The 15,571-nt window shown below is 38.6% G+C and overlaps 2 protein-coding genes across 2 annotated transcripts in view; one reads left to right on the top strand and one right to left on the bottom strand.

Moving 5' to 3' along the window:
- Positions 1-9,668: 9,668 nt before the first annotated feature.
- CAPZA3 (capping actin protein of muscle Z-line subunit alpha 3) lies at positions 9,669-10,753 on the bottom strand. The gene has a single exon (XM_043881972.1). The coding sequence runs from the start codon at positions 10,585-10,587 to the stop codon at positions 9,688-9,690; it is 900 nt and encodes a 299-aa protein (XP_043737907.1). The 5' UTR covers positions 10,588-10,753; the 3' UTR covers positions 9,669-9,687.
- Positions 10,754-10,807: 54 nt separating this feature from the next.
- PLCZ1 (phospholipase C zeta 1) overlaps positions 10,808-15,571 on the top strand; it is a 45,280-nt gene continuing 40,516 nt past the window's right edge. Inside the window, exons 1-3 of the mRNA XM_043881856.1 lie at positions 10,808-10,932; positions 11,370-11,525; positions 12,526-12,649. Coding sequence (XP_043737791.1) covers positions 11,515-11,525; positions 12,526-12,649 — 135 coding nt within the window. The 5' untranslated portion in view covers positions 10,808-10,932; positions 11,370-11,514. The remainder of the gene's footprint in view (positions 10,933-11,369; positions 11,526-12,525; positions 12,650-15,571) is intronic.

Below are 15,571 nucleotides of genomic sequence, written 5' to 3'. Positions count from 1 at the left end.
GCATGTGCAGCATATTCAAACTTCGTATGGGATCTCAGGCACATCCTTTGTCCCTGCATTTTCAGCATCTTCTCTTGATGCTTTGAAGATTAAAATATTTAGTAGAGAAGTTATCTATTTAAAGGAAACAGTTTATTTTCTCCCTTCAATGTATTCATTCATTTGACTGTCCATTTACACATTCCACAAATATGTTAGGATGAATTGAGAAGGTAGTATTGACATACTTTACCCTATCATGTATAAAATAGATAATTATCAGGAAGCAGCTATATAATCCGGGAATCCCAGCCTGGTGCTCTGTGACAACCTAGAGGGATGGGATAGGATGGGAGAGGGAGGTTCAAGAGGGAGTGAATATATACATAAAATTCTGACTGGTTCACATTTTTGTATGGCAGAAACCAACACAACATTGTAAAGCAATTGTCCTCAAAAAAAAAAAAAATCTACTAAACACTCATTATATTCCACACTCTTTAATGGACTCACCAAAGTAAGTCAGTCCTTTTTCTTGAGGCATATATCTATAAAGACCTTTTTAATTTTTTTTTAAATAAAGACCTGTTTTTTGAAGGTTAATTTAAAAGAAGGAATTGAGTGATGGGAATGTAAAAAGGAAGTAGGGTTAGTAATAAGTCCATGAAAATATTTTGCAGAATTTTGGAGTTAAATAAATTTGCAGTAGCAGAGGATATTGGGATTTTAGTCTCTTAAAAAGGAGGAAGATGAGACACATATGGATGAGTTGGGCCAGGTCAGATTGTTCTGCAAAGTCCAGAAAGGTTTGATATGAGGTCTTCTTGGGTGAATGAATACAGTGTGACTATGGGTGTTGGTAGCTGGTTAGAAGTACCTCCCGACACCAACACAATATTATACAGCAGTTTTCCTCCAATTAAAAAATAAAAGTGCATCCTAGGCCAAGTGAAGTCAATGCAGCTTCACTCAAATTTTCTAGTCAAATTCACTATGAATAGATGTGTACTGAGAGTCAGTGGCCAATAAAGGGTATTGAATGGTTCCGTGTGACTATAAGGAGCCACTGTCGTCATATTTTCTTCTGTATCGTGAGGTCTTATCATTAGAAATCATGGCACACTGCAGGAATGTCTAGAAATTCTGAGGAGATCAGTTTGACCAATGAATTTCAGTGCTAGACTTGGTGAATTTAATGCCAGACAAATACCTCAGACCCTTCTTGAACTTTGGGCATTTGTTATGCTATAATAATAGTTTGGCAAAAGAGTCTTGATTTTTCTTTTTTTGTTATTTTCTAATAAATTTGAAAAGACCCTGATGTTGGGAAAGATTGAAGGCAGGAAGAGAAGGGGACGACAGAGGATGAGATGGTTAGATGGTATCACTGACTCAATGGACATGAGTTTGGGTAAACTCCGGGAGTTGGTGATGCACAGGGAGGCCTGGCATGCTGTGGTTCATGGGGTCGCAAAGAGTCAGACACGACTGCGCGACTGAACTGAACTGAATACATTTGAAGGCATTTGAGCTGTGGAAGATTGTTTAATCCAAGAAAAAGGTATAAAAAGAAGTACTGAAGTGAACATAGTAAATATCTTTTGGGAACATTGGGATACTGTTCAGGTATCTCTACTAAAAAAATATGATGTTTATGGAATCTTCACCTTACTTCATTGTCTCTTGCCTTGACTATCTCTGAACTGAGGGCAGTATTTGCATGCTGTTAGGGTCACAGATCACATTCCTGGGGAATAAAAAAAGGAATCTGTCCAATTAGTAAATCCTTTTCACACCATGAATTCTTTTCTATTCATATGAGTTTGGAGCACAGACATGGTGCTTGCAAAGTGCAGGTACTTTACATATTCTAAAATAAGAATAAAACGTGACTAGGGAAATAAGAACAGCATGATAAGCATTATATTTATGTAATAAAATTAATTCAGGAAAGCTGTTGCATTTATAACCTAGAAGAGGTTGTCCTTTTCAGGGGAGTTAAAATGGACTGAAGTATATAGAAAAATTATTTGAAATCCTTCCAAACAAATCTTTTATGTAGCTTTACAAAGTATATTTATTTGTTCAAAATAATGACATTTTAAAATGAACAAAAGGATGAATTTTGACCTTGAATTAATGGTGAGACAGATTGTAAAGCAGGAAAGAATCATATTCTTGAAGAGGAGAGAGGCAGGAAAGAAGAAAAACTTAATTCTGAAGTTGCTGGCTTTGACACACTATAAGTGGGACTTCTAGGTAATATTGGAAGGTAGAAGTGAGGCTCAGTCAAGTTGATTGGGGTCATTTCTAAGATTTTTTAGTAGATGTCTTGTTTTTGTTTGTAGAACATAGGTGGCCAGGGTTGGAGGGATGGTGGGATGGAGTTTGGATCAAGGAGGAGCTGTGTCAAGACAGGATGTTCTTGAAGGTCAGGTCTAACTGAGAGATGTGTTCATGGGAAGCTTCCCTGGGAAATGTGGTCAAGGTTGTATCTTAGTGCTTAGCAACAAGTTCAATAATCAAATGAAACTGAAAAAATAAGCAACAAGTTTGAAAGCCAAGAGCAAAGAGAAGACACATATGCTATAAAAAATACTGTTTTGAAGAGCTACTTTAATCATAGGTGTGGATTGTGAGTATCCAGTACTATTGTAGCTGAGTATTATGATGAATATTGTGAAGAAAAGGGTGGTTGCTGAAAACCTTGGTGAGTGAGGGTGATCATGTAAGAGGAAGAGAATGGAGGTCTGAAGTTTGGAGGATGCCTGTGTCTGATTGAGTGTGGGGTACAGTGGAAGGGGAAAAATGAAAAGACTTAGAGGAGGAGGAGAGTAGGATGCAGTTAGAACTGAGGAAAGAAAAGCTTTTCAGGATAAAGAAATAGTCAAGTTCCCATGATGATGACTGAGGGGAGGTCACTGGAATGAACAACGATGATATTGAAAACTTGCAAGAATGGATTTTCAGTATACTCTTGGACCAGAAGCCACAGAGTTAAGGGCAGGAGTTTTGAAGTGTGACGTACCTAAATTGGAATCCCAGTTCTGTCACTTACCAGCTGCGTCAATTTGGCCAAATTTCTTAAGAATATTCCTAGTTTTCTAAAGTGTAAAAAATAATTCCCTGTTGTATGATTCTTATAAGAATTCAATGAGGCAGGCGAAATTGCTTGGTAGAATGCCTAGAATATAGCACAGTCTTAGTTAAACCTATTCCTTTAAGGAAATAATAAATGGTAAGGAAACAGAAAAAAAGCGAAGAATAGGATAATCTTTTGAAAAGTTTCATAGTGAAAGGACCTGAGAAATTCACAGGGAAGTTTTTTTTTTTAGGGTAATTGGAACTGAGTATGTTTGCTTATGAGCTTCCCCGGTGGCTCAGATGGTAAAGAATCTGCCTGCAGTGCAAGAGACCCGGGTTCAATCCCTGGGTCAGGAAGATCCCCTGGAGAAGGGATGGCTACCCACTCCAGTATTGTCTGGAGAATCCCATGGACAGAGGAGCCTGGTAAGCTACAGTTCATGGGGTCACAAAGAATTGGACATGAATGAGCAATTAACACATACGCACATTTGCTTATAGAGGAGAGAAACTAAGAGAGGGTAGAGAATGTGAAAAGTCAAGAAAAAAAAAAAATAACCAATGAATCAAGAGACTGGATGACAGAAGATAAAGGATTTAGGATCAGGTGCACAAGAAGAATGGGCCTCAAAGGGAACGTACATGACTTTGGTGACTCTTAGGAAGGAGAAGGAAATAAGTATGTTTTTAAGTGCAGAGAAGAGAAGCTGTCAGAGTTCTTTTCAAAAGCATGTGTCTTGCTAGTAAAGGAACACAGTTGTTTATTTGGTGTAGGAATGATGTAGCATTAGAAAAAAAATACTGTACATCACTTTTGGAGAACTTGATTTTCTTAAACATGTTGGAGGAAACAATCTTTCTCCGTTGGGAGTGGGAAAAGAGCAAAGGTCTTCATCAGAGCTTGAGGCAGCTTCAGAAAGCAATCAACTGCCTTAGTATGAAGAGGCCCAGTGTCAGTCTCGGTAATAGGCAGAGGAATGCATGGCTCCTAAAGGAACAGCAGTAATTCACAGCTTACAAAATAAACCTCAAGCCCGATGAAGTCTATCATGCTTCATGTGTCTATTATCCTGCTTTGTTCATTCTTTCATTCATTGAGTACCTATCTTAAGACAGATAATTATAAACTAGATACTTGGGAGAAACAAGGTCCATGTTTTTATGGAGCTAACAGTCCAGCTGGAAATAGGATTGAGAAGGAGAAAATACTAGACTGTTAAGAAAAATATCACACCGAGTCTTCAGAATCTGAAGCATTTTGTGTGTCTGTGTGCATATGCCTGTATGCATGCATGCTAAATCGCTTCAGTCATGTCCGACTCTTTGCGGCCCAACTTGGGGATTGAACCCGAATCTCTTACATCTCCTGCATTGACAGGCAGTTTCTTTACTACTGGTGCCACCTGGGAAACCCATGTATATGGGCATACGTACATGTGTTTGTATCCATATCCAGATTTAAATTCAAATGTGTTTGTGTATGTGTGTGATAAATATTCAGAGAAGAGTTAGTAATGTAGATTTTTCTGACTATGCCAGCCTTCATATAAAGAAAATAACTACTAAATAATATCACTGTGGGCATGCTTTTAGGTAGAGGGCAGCATAAGTTAGAAGGAGTACAGAATGAAGCAAGGCAAAAGCTAATAGAGTTTTGCCAAGAGAATGCATTGGTCATAGCAAACACCCTCTTCCAATAACACAAGAGAAGACTCTACACATGGACATCACCAGATGGTCAATACCAAAATCAGATTGATTATATTCCTTGCAGTCAAAGATGGAGAAGCTCTATACAGTTAGCAAAAACAAGACTGGGAGCTGACTGGCTCAGATCATGAACTCCTTATTGCCAAATTCAGGCTTAAAAGAAAGAAGTAGGGAAAACCACTAGACCATTCAGATATGACCCAAATCAAATCCCTTATGATTATACAGTGGAAGTGACAAACAGATTCAAGTGATTAGATCTGATAGACGGAGTACCTGAAGAACTTTGATGAAGGTTCGTGACATTGTACAAGAGGCAGGGATCAAGACCATCCCCAAGAAAAAGAAATGCAAAAAGGCAAAACCGTTGTCTGATGAGGCCTTACAAATAGCTGAGAAAAGAAGAGAAGCCAAAAACAAAGGAGAAAAGGAAAGATATATCCATCTGAATGCAGAGTTCCAAAGAATAGAAAGGAAAGATAAGAAAGCCTTACCAAGAGTGCTCACCTAGAGCCAGACCTCCTGGAGTGTGATGTCAAGTGGGCCTTAGGAAACATCACTAAAAACAAAGCTAGTGGAGGTGATGGAATTCCAGTTGAGCTATTTCAAATCCTAAAAGATGATGCTGTGAAAGCGCTGCACTCAGTATGCCAGCAAATCTGGAAAATTCAGCAGTGGCCACAGGACTGGAAAAGGTCAGTTTTTATTCCAATCCCAAAGAAAGGCAATGCTAAAGACTGCTCAGACTACCACACAGTTGCACTCTTCTCACATGCGAGTAAAGTAATGCTCAAAATTCTCCAAGTCAGTCTTCAACAGTACGTGAACTGTGAACTTCCAGATGTTCAAGCTGGTTTTAGAAAAGGCAGAGGAACCAGAGATTCAACATCCACTGGATCATCGAAAAAGCAAGAGAGTTCCAGAAAAACATCTACTTTTGCTTTTGTGACTATGCCAAAGCCTTTGATTGTGTGGATCACAGCAAACTGTAGAAAATTCTTAAAGAGATGGGAATGTCAGATCACCTGACCTGCCTCTTGAGAAATCTGTGTGCAGGTCAGGAGGCAACAGTTAAAACTGGACATGGAACAACAGACTGTTTCCAAATAGGGAAAGGAGTACATCAAGGCTGTATATTGTTACCCTGCTTTATTAACTTATATGCAGAGTACATCATGAGAAGTACTGGACTGGATGAAGCACAAACTGGAATCAAGACCGCCGGGAGAAATATCAGTAACCTCAGATACGCAGATGACACCATCCTTATGGCAGAAAGCAAAAAAGAACTAAAGAGCCTCTTTATGAACGTGAAAGAGAAGAGTGAAAAAGTTGGCTTAATCTCAACATTCAGAAAACTAAGATCATGGCATCTAGTCTCAACACTTCATGGCAAATAGATGGGGAAACAATGGAAACAGTGAGAGACTTTATTTTCTTGGGCTCCAAAATCATTGCAGATGGTGATTGCAGCCATGAAATTAAAAGATGCTTACTCCTTGGAAGAAAAGTTATGACCAACCTAGACAGCATATTAAAAAGCAGAGACATTACTTTGCCAACAAAGGTCCGTCTAGACAAAGCTATAGTTTTTCCAGTAGTCATGTATGGATATGAGAGTTGGGCTATAAAGAAGTCTGAGCACCTGAGAATTGATGCTTTTGAACTGTGGTGTTGGAGAAGACTCTTGAGAATCCCTTGGACTGCAAGGAGATCCAACCAGTCCATCCTAAAAGAAATCAGTCCTGAATATTCATTGGAAGGACTGATGCTGAAGCTGAAACTCAATACCTTGGCCATCTGATGCGAAGAGCGCACTCATAGGAAAAGACCCTGATGCTGGGAAAGATTGAAGGTGGGAGGAGAAGGGGACGACAGAGGATGAGATGGTTGGATGGCATCACTGACTCAATGGACATGAGTTTGTGTAAACTCCAGAAGTTGGTGATGGACAGGGAGGCCTGGTGTGCTGCAGTCCATGGGGTCTTAAAAGAGTCAGACACGACTGAGCGACTGAACTGAACTAAACTGAGCATAAGTTAGTGAAATACCTTTTATACTTGTTTTACCTTAAAGTAGGTTGCCTTTCAAAGAAAAAATTTGATATTCAGTATTGCCAAGATTTTAGCGAGGTCTCTTATGCTACCGATGGGAGTATAAATTGTTAAATCTGTCTGGAAAGCCATTTGGCAATATGTACTAAGAACATTAATATGTTCATATCTTTTCAATATGTGATTTTAGGGAATTTATCTTAAGGGAAATAATGTAGAATGTGGGCAAAACTTTATACACAGAGATACTATAGCCTAATTAATAACAGAAATAAAATGCTAAAAATTTAAATTATGTATCAGTAGAGAAATGGTTGTCTTGTTATTGCAGATGAAAATATGAGTATCATGTAAATAATTAAAATTATTTGCTCAAGTAGTTTTAATGACATGGGACAATATCATACAGGAAATTATATAAAAAGAACAGGATACAAATTTTTATATGCTGTATATCCTTAATATTTAAAGCAATTCCATAAAATTGTATGCAAGGAAATAGGCCAATATGCTTTACACTTTAAGCATTTTTATGATTTGTACATGTGAGTTTTATGTTCAGAAATAGCAGTAAATATTATTTTAAATACCGTGTGTTAATAGATATCTAGTGGGAAGCTGCTGTATAGCACAGGGAGCTCAGCTTGGTTCTCTGTGATGACGTGGGTGGGGGATGGGGGGTGGGGAGAGGCTCAAGAGGGAGGAGATATGTGTATACATAAAATAAAAATTAAAAACCCCTGTGTTAGGTTGGGCATTAAATGCTTCTGTGATTGTCCCATGAAACATTAAGTCTTAGGATGGACTGATCTGGAGTATCAATACTTCCATATATAACCATAATATCAATTCAGATTTCTGTGAAAGAATTTATCAGATGGGTATATTTTAGTGCAGTGAGAGTACTTTTCCTTTTCTTTAGTTTTTTTTCCTTACATTTTTAACATGGCAAATGAAGGCAGTCAGATGTCTTTGGCCTGTGTGTGGCGAATCCAGTGAAGAAGTAGAAGTAGCCTTCAATGGACAGTAGTTGTGTAGGAAATTATTTCAGTTAAGTAAATGGAAAGCAGAGATGTGTTACTTTAAGAGTAGAGTAATATATCTTAAAATGTGATCCTATAGCCCCTTGTATCAGAATCATCACTATAATTGCTCAAGATGTAGATTTGCTGACCTACTAAGTCAGTCTGAGGATGGGTACTGGGAAGTTGTCTTAAAGATATACCCTGGGTCACTCTCCTGAGATTCTCTAAGATCTACCACCAATTAAGAGAGGTATGAAATTTAGACGTTTTTGCAGAGGAACCTTAAACATTGGCTCCATTGTTCATTAAATAGAATTTGACCTTTTTTTTTCATTTACATGGATCCAAACTGTAAAGCACTTTGCTTACCACATAAGTTGGATGTGGGGCTGGGACCCAGGTACTGCTCAACTGCAATCTTAGTAGAGAGGTTTAGATTTGGAATTCTTGAAGAACAGACAAAGTGGTCAGTAACATTGCTGGGACAAGCGAGAGGGGACTGCTTGGCTAGAAAACAGCGACCCATCAGTTCTAGTTCCCTTGGGAGTGGTATCCTTTGGGTGGAATGCTTACCTGAGTCATTGCAGAGTGGAGTTCACAACTTTTAATGAAACGGGCTTCCACGGAGAGCTGCAATGCTTTAGAGCAGCGGAGTCCAACCTTTTTGGCACCAGGGATCAGTTTCATTGAAGAGTTTTTTCACAGACCAGGGATGGGAGGTGGTTTCAGGATGATTCGAGCACATTACATTTATTATGCACTTTATTTCTATTATTATTACATCAGCTTCACCTCAGATCATCAGACATTAGATCCTGGAGATTGGGGACCCTGCTCTAGAGGTTAAGAGTGCTAGGGGTCAGTAACACTCATCACTTACTATGTGCCTGGATCAATTAAGTGACTCAATTTTTAGATTCTTCTCATATTAAATGGGATTACCACTAGTAGCAACCTAATGACAAAAATTTTGTTGTAAATCATCTAGCACAGGGTTCAGCATGAAATTCTCATATAAATGACTTCACAAGAGCTAGACTATATAAGCTTGGAAGTCAAGCTTTTCTACTTGATTATTTGAAGAAAAGCCTGGAGATTAGAGTAATTCTGGATTCTTGTGAGGGGTTGGGGTGTGAGTGAGGGGGAGTGGCCATGGGTCCAGTAGTCCTTCATATGAGCTAGATTTTTGATATTTGTTGGTTTCATGGACCATCCAACCCTAATGGCACTGATTGAAATCTACCCCCTTGTTGGTGAGTTGAGTTAGGTGAATTATCATTTGCAGAATGATTCTTGTTTGCTTGCCTTCTCCAGTTACAAAGAAAGTCAAAAGTCATTCCTACACACACTCACACAGCCTTATCCCTGGTCACCTATATTAATCCTTTGGGGTGCCACGTTCTACAAAGTCATTTTAGATTCTAATAAATGTTTCTGGCTTTATGATTGCCACTACTGTGAAACAAATTACCATCACCCTTTCCTTGAGTTACTGGTAAATATTCCTTGAATAAAATGATTTGGAAGACTTGTCCCTAATTTAAAACTTGCATCTGGAATTCCTTGGCGGTCCAGTGGTCAGGACTCTGCTTTCAACTGATGAAGGCTCGGGTTCAGTCCTAGGCTGGGGAACCAGGTTCCTACAAACTGTGTGATGTGCCCCCCCAAAAAAAGGAAAACCAAAAATCGCCCCAAAATTTACATCTGCCAAGTGATGGACATATCTAGTGGCTTCTCAACTTTAGGAGAATAACCTCAGCGCCTCCCCCCACCCCCACCCCTGCCCCCCAGAAACACAACTGAATCAGATCAAGACAGTTACCAGGAGCAATCCTTTATATTATCCAGTTGCATAGCACACTTCTTGAATAAATGACATACCCTAATTTAGGATACATCACCAGATTCAAGTCAGAGAGTATCCTCTGCCAGTCAATATGAGTACGGGTCACTGGAAGATCTCTTCGTAGAATTCTTCTCAGAGCTTCATTCGATAACTCCTGTAGTTCTTCTAACAGTGAAGTTTGAAATTTATTCTCTTGCTCTTCCACAAGCCTTGCGAAACTTAAAGCCAGTTGAGCTTGGTTCACCACCTCCAAGCTTTCTTTCAGGTCCTTGGAGATTTCGACATGTAGGTTGACACACCTGAAGTAGTGAGCTTGCACAAAAATTCTCCCTGTTACCTGGGTTAGGAATGGATTGACTTGGAAAATCCATTTTGATTTCCAAAGGCCATTCCAGTAGTCTGCTGTTTCATAGCTGTGGTCTTCAATACAGGCGATCAAGAACTCCTTACTTTTCACCGTTTTTCTCAGCACGTTGCAGTTGCCCTTTGGGTAGTGGTCGTTCACATACAGCTTCAAGGCACACAGAACTACAGTCCTCAGGTACTCCGTCTCATTCCGAATGATTCCATGACTCTGGATGTCCTTTAACTGGTTTTGAAGCAGGTCAAATTTGAAAGAAAGTTTGCTCTGGTAGTCGAAAAACCTGTAGTCGCCCACGACATTGTGGTGAGACAGGAGGACAGCATTCCCATCAATGCTGAGTGGGACAGAATATTTTTGGCAGTGTTGGTGGCCCGCACACTCCCCTTGATGGTGCATGAGTTTTTCATCACGGATAAGCAGACAGAGATCATCAAAGGCATTTACAAATTCCCCTGGAGGAGCCTGTATCAGTAGTCTGCGAATTACTTTTTCTTTCTCTTTCCTACTCAGAGTGCTACGTGACATGTTTGGTTGCGGCAGAAGCAGAGCTTCTGGAATAGACAGTGTTCAGAGGATGAGAGAACATTCCATGGGGCACCTTTCCCATCAAGGTGTTAAACATTCAAGCCTAAGATTACCATGTCTGACTGTGCCAAAAACAGGTTGTCTGGCCAGCTCTGAGTCTCCTGGTGAAGTCATAAAGGAGCTTGCTCTGTGAAGTATGGAACTTTTGATGAGATCACAGTGGGCGTTTGGACCCAAAGGAAAACATGACAGTCACCTGACAGCGTGGTGCCCAGCCAACCAGCTATACGAATTTTGAAGATTTTTTAAGAACTTAGCCTCCAGAACAGCCTTCTTCATAAAGTGGTGTGTCTCTGTGTTTATCGCATAGGTGGTTATAGATCTAAGAGAAGCAACCCAGAGTTTCTAGGGAGTATTTGGAAGCTCTTTGACCCTTTGGGGACCACAATGGCAGGGATTTGTAATCAGGCCCTCAGAATAACTGTCCCCAACCCAGTGGAAGCATGTTATCCTGAAAGGTTTTAGGGGTTTAAACAAAAGAGTAAAAATAAAATGAGAGACGATGACTGTTCATGGGAAAATGCCAGACGGCAAGGGTTGCCTCTCTTATAAACATTGTGGATTTGGAAATGGTCAGAACATGAGCAAGAAGCCAGAAAAATTTTAAGGGCAGTGAAGTGCAGAGACCACAAACCTCCATACAGTCTCTGGGGGATTTAAGTGTTGCGCTAACTGCAAAGAACAAAGGCAACAAACCACTGTGTTTTCTGCTTTCTTTCTAGAAAAGGGGCAGTGGCAACAGCGGATGAATTTCAAGGAATCCCTTTCTTGCCAAGGGGCAGAGTTAATTATATTTGGAACCTGTGACAACTCATAATGGGGAGAAGCTTCTAAGTGAGGAGAAACAAAACTTCAGGTCATGAAAATATGGAGAACAAATATCCACTCAGAAGTCCTTTCTGTTTCTCTTTCCTTTCTCTTGATTTATCCCTTTTGAAGACTCCTTGAGCTTGTTTCTCTCATTTAAGTGTAAACTGCTTCCTTCTTTATCCATCCTGAGGTTTTTTTTTTTATATTAATTTCCCTAGCTTCCTGTATCTTTTTCTTATAACATGAGCTTTGCCGTTTTAAGTCACAGCCATTAAATTGAAGGGCTTCCCATTAGTTCTAACAATCTGAAAATGAGTGTATTGTTGAACAATTTTTACTGATACTTTTCATGATTTTATAGACTGTCAAATCTTATTTTTTCAATTTGAAGTATCCTAAATTTTGCTGTTTCTCTGTAGATAAAGCAAGCTTGATTATTTTTGTTTTCTCCTTCATACTAATTAGACACTCACCATGGCATTTAAAAAAAAAAAAACAAACAACTCTTTCTGATGGTCCTTAAAATGTTGCTTTTGGAAGCATGCGAGTAGCTGGACATTTGGTTAATATAATGGTAATAATTGTATCAGACATGGTTACTATTTATTGAACTCTCAGTAACAGAAACTATGTTGAATGATATACTATGAGCTCATTTAATGCCCCTCCCTTACTGAAGTATTAATTTGACCACTTTTCAGATGAGGAAACTAACACTGAGAGAGATCAAGTGATAGAAAGATCTTGATGTTCATGTCTTCAGAAAATAGACTATATTTCCCGAGTAATAACTGGATTTCTCAAATGTTAATTTTTATTCTTTTCCTACAATTCTTATTTTATTATGGCTTTTCATACCTTTAGCACTGAATAGTACCTACTTAAATTTGTTTTAAATATTATTTACCATAAAATTATTTTCTTACTTAAGCATGAGATAGACTGTCCTCTGAAAAGAAAAAGAAAAACACTGAATTGAAGAGAGACAAAATATTCTTTAGTCATTTTAAGTACTTAATGACTTTCTGTGAGAGTTTCCTTAACGTGTTTTTTTGGTGTGTCTCCTACATGGTTTTTGTTGATGGTTCGAGATGACTTCAAAGGTGGAAAAATTACCCTAGAAAAAGCTCTGAAATTACTTGAAAAATTAGATATACGGTGCAATACTATACATGTGAAATATATTTTTAAGGTGAGATAATATCCGTCCCCTGCATATCCCACCCTAGGAAGGACTTAATCCAATATAGGGAAATGTGGTTAGCTACTTGTATGTTTTCTGCAGAAAATACATATGAAAGATTAGTCTTTTAGAAATTAAAACAATTAATTATGCTAGATATATTTATAAGCAAAATGGAAAGAATTTAGGTAAGAGGGAAAATGAGTTGTTGATAAAATTTGAAATAATACCAGGTTGTCTGCTTAGAACAATCTGCTGAGAATACACAGATGTTCACATCAGATTAGGATTTGTCATCTGATTAGATCAAATCATATAAATGGTGAAATGGTAACTGGATTGGATGTTAGTGATTTATAGAAGGCGTGGGCAATCTTGAGAAAAATCATATTTTACTCATTTTCAAGGAATTATACTGTAAGCTCCTCTGGAGAAGGGAAAGGCTACCAACTCCAGTATTCTGGCCTGGAGAATTCCATGGACTGTATAGTCCATGGGGTCGCAAAGAGTTGGACATGACTGAGTGACTTTCACTTCCCTTTGTTTAAAGAAGAATTAGTAGGAAGGGAACCTGGCTCAGTTCTGTCACTAGAGGATGAATGGAAAGATCATGAAAAAAAGAAGAAGCTGCATGTTAGAGCTGAGTTTTTTTACTAGAAGATGGTAAATTTCTTGGTGAATCAGGCAAGAGTACTAGACTGGCCAACCCAGATAGTTAGGAAGGTAGACATCCTGAGTATGATTTTGTTTCTTGGAACTGGGCAGCCAGATAATACAATCTATGGTGAAATTGTTACCAACCAACTTAAACTGGGAAGCCTGTATTACTTTAAAAGTGAAAGTTTTAGTCGCTCAGTCTTGTCCAACTCTTTGCAACCCCATCGACTGTAATCCTCCAGTCTCCTCTGTCCGCGGGATTCTCCAGGCAAGAATTCTGGAGTGGGTAGCCATGTCCTTCTCCAGGGGATCTTCCTGACCCAGGGATCAAACCCAGGTCTTCTGCATTGCAGGCAGATTGTTTACCGACTGAGCCACCAGGGAAGCCCCTGGTGTTACTTCACATGTGGGCTAACCAGGGAGCCTGGTAGAGTTCCAGGAATGCTTGCAGAGGCAGGTTCCAGTTTAGAGGAAAAAGACAGCTTGGTACTCCCAAAATAGCAGTTGCCAGGGTATCACCATTTTGCTGCCATTTCTCCCAGCCCTGTTCCCAAAGTGATGTGAAGAGGACCTGGTGACATGTGCCCATACAGTGGATGTATTACCTAGAGGGACCTCCAGCTTAAGAAACCCAGAGCTTTTATTACCGGCAATAAGCCTGTCTGATCTTTGCCCCGGAGGGTGTCGTTATTAACGTTATTATCCTGGACAGTAAACAAACCTGTTTTTTCCTCTGGAATGTAGTACTATCTCTTCATCATGTAAATATCCTTGAAGAGCTAGTCCTGAAGAAAGGCGATTGGTGACTCTGCTCAGAAAATAAGCAGAAACACAGGAGCAAGCATTTCTCTCGGTCAGATTTAGTCCTCGGGTTTACTAACCAAAAAAGGAGGTTCAGAAAAGAAAAACTGAACTTCTCCGGAGATTGCTGTAAAAGACAAAGAATTCAGAGTTGCTTCTATGGGTCCAAGGAGCTTGTGCTGCCATAAGCGATGAGAATTTTGATTAATTTCTAATACCACACCTGAAAAACACAAATTTCTCTGAAAGGCCGTTACACATAGAATTTCCCCCCAGTGGTATTGCCCAAAGGGAGAAACAGTTATGTGCTCTCTGGTTTAATAAAATTCACATTCAACACAATATAGAGGTAGTAATATGTTGAATCTGTATTTAATGTGAAATACAGTAAATCTTAGTGATTTTCAAGTTGCTTTGAATTAGCTGCAAGATAGAGATAGGTCTTTGAAATGCACTTGAGTAAAATGCAAGCTGTATCGAAAAGCATTATGTAGAGTGTTCAACAGGTATAACAATTAAATAAATAGCTCATTAATTGGAATTTATGATTATTTGGACATAGCCAGGCTGAAGGTCTATTTTGTTTAGCAAAACTTTTTTAAAGTAGCTATGGTAACAGTGTTAATTATAAAAATTAGAGGAGCAGAGATTCCTTAGAATACTTCAAAAACCCCTTTAAAATGACCTCAGATACTTTAGAAGCATCAATTATGTATAAACAAGGGTGATGATTATGGTAAACCATTAACTTCTATTTAAATAATTCTCCTAATAGAAAATACTTTGTTGCCTTAGGTGAAATTGCTGTATATGGATTAAAATGTTGATTAAGTAGTATGCCTAGGAAAAGTATATTGGTTAACTGAATTTTCTAGATAGCTCAAGATTAAGCTTAAACACCCAACTCTTTTGCTTTAACTTATGTTGCTGATCTCTCCACTCGGCAATGATACACCTATTAGCCAGAGCAAATAAAATGAATCACAGTGAATCTTTTTTTTTTTTTTTTGGTGTCCACAGAAACACAAAGGCTCTCAGTGTCTCAGCGCTGTTGTCGTTAGCAAGCTTATTGGGTGTAGAGATTCTTCAGTCTGTTAGAACCTAATTGTGCAGTACTTGATTGACAAGTCAGAAATCTCTGAGCAAATGTTTTAATCTGCAGAATGGGGCTACTAATATATTTATTTTGCAGGATGGTTCTAAATATTAAATGTTATCATTTGTGAATGTACTTAGTATCAGGCGCGGCATAAAGTAGGCACCAAGTAAATTTCAGTTGAAGCTACATCAAGATTGTTCAAAAAAATAGAGAAAATTACATTATATTTATTGATTTCCTAAGTGTTAATAGTTGACATAAATTCTGACTTGAATTTACTTTCTGACAGGGTGAAAATTTATTATAAAATTTGAGTAAAGCATGTATAACTTCATGACCCTGGCAAAATATTCTAAACTTCTTTTTTCCAAAAT

Source organism: Cervus elaphus, chromosome 22, assembly GCF_910594005.1.
Source record: "Cervus elaphus chromosome 22, mCerEla1.1, whole genome shotgun sequence".
Classification (NCBI taxonomy): domain Eukaryota; kingdom Metazoa; phylum Chordata; class Mammalia; order Artiodactyla; family Cervidae; genus Cervus; species Cervus elaphus.
This window is presented reverse-complemented; position numbering and strand designations above follow the sequence as displayed.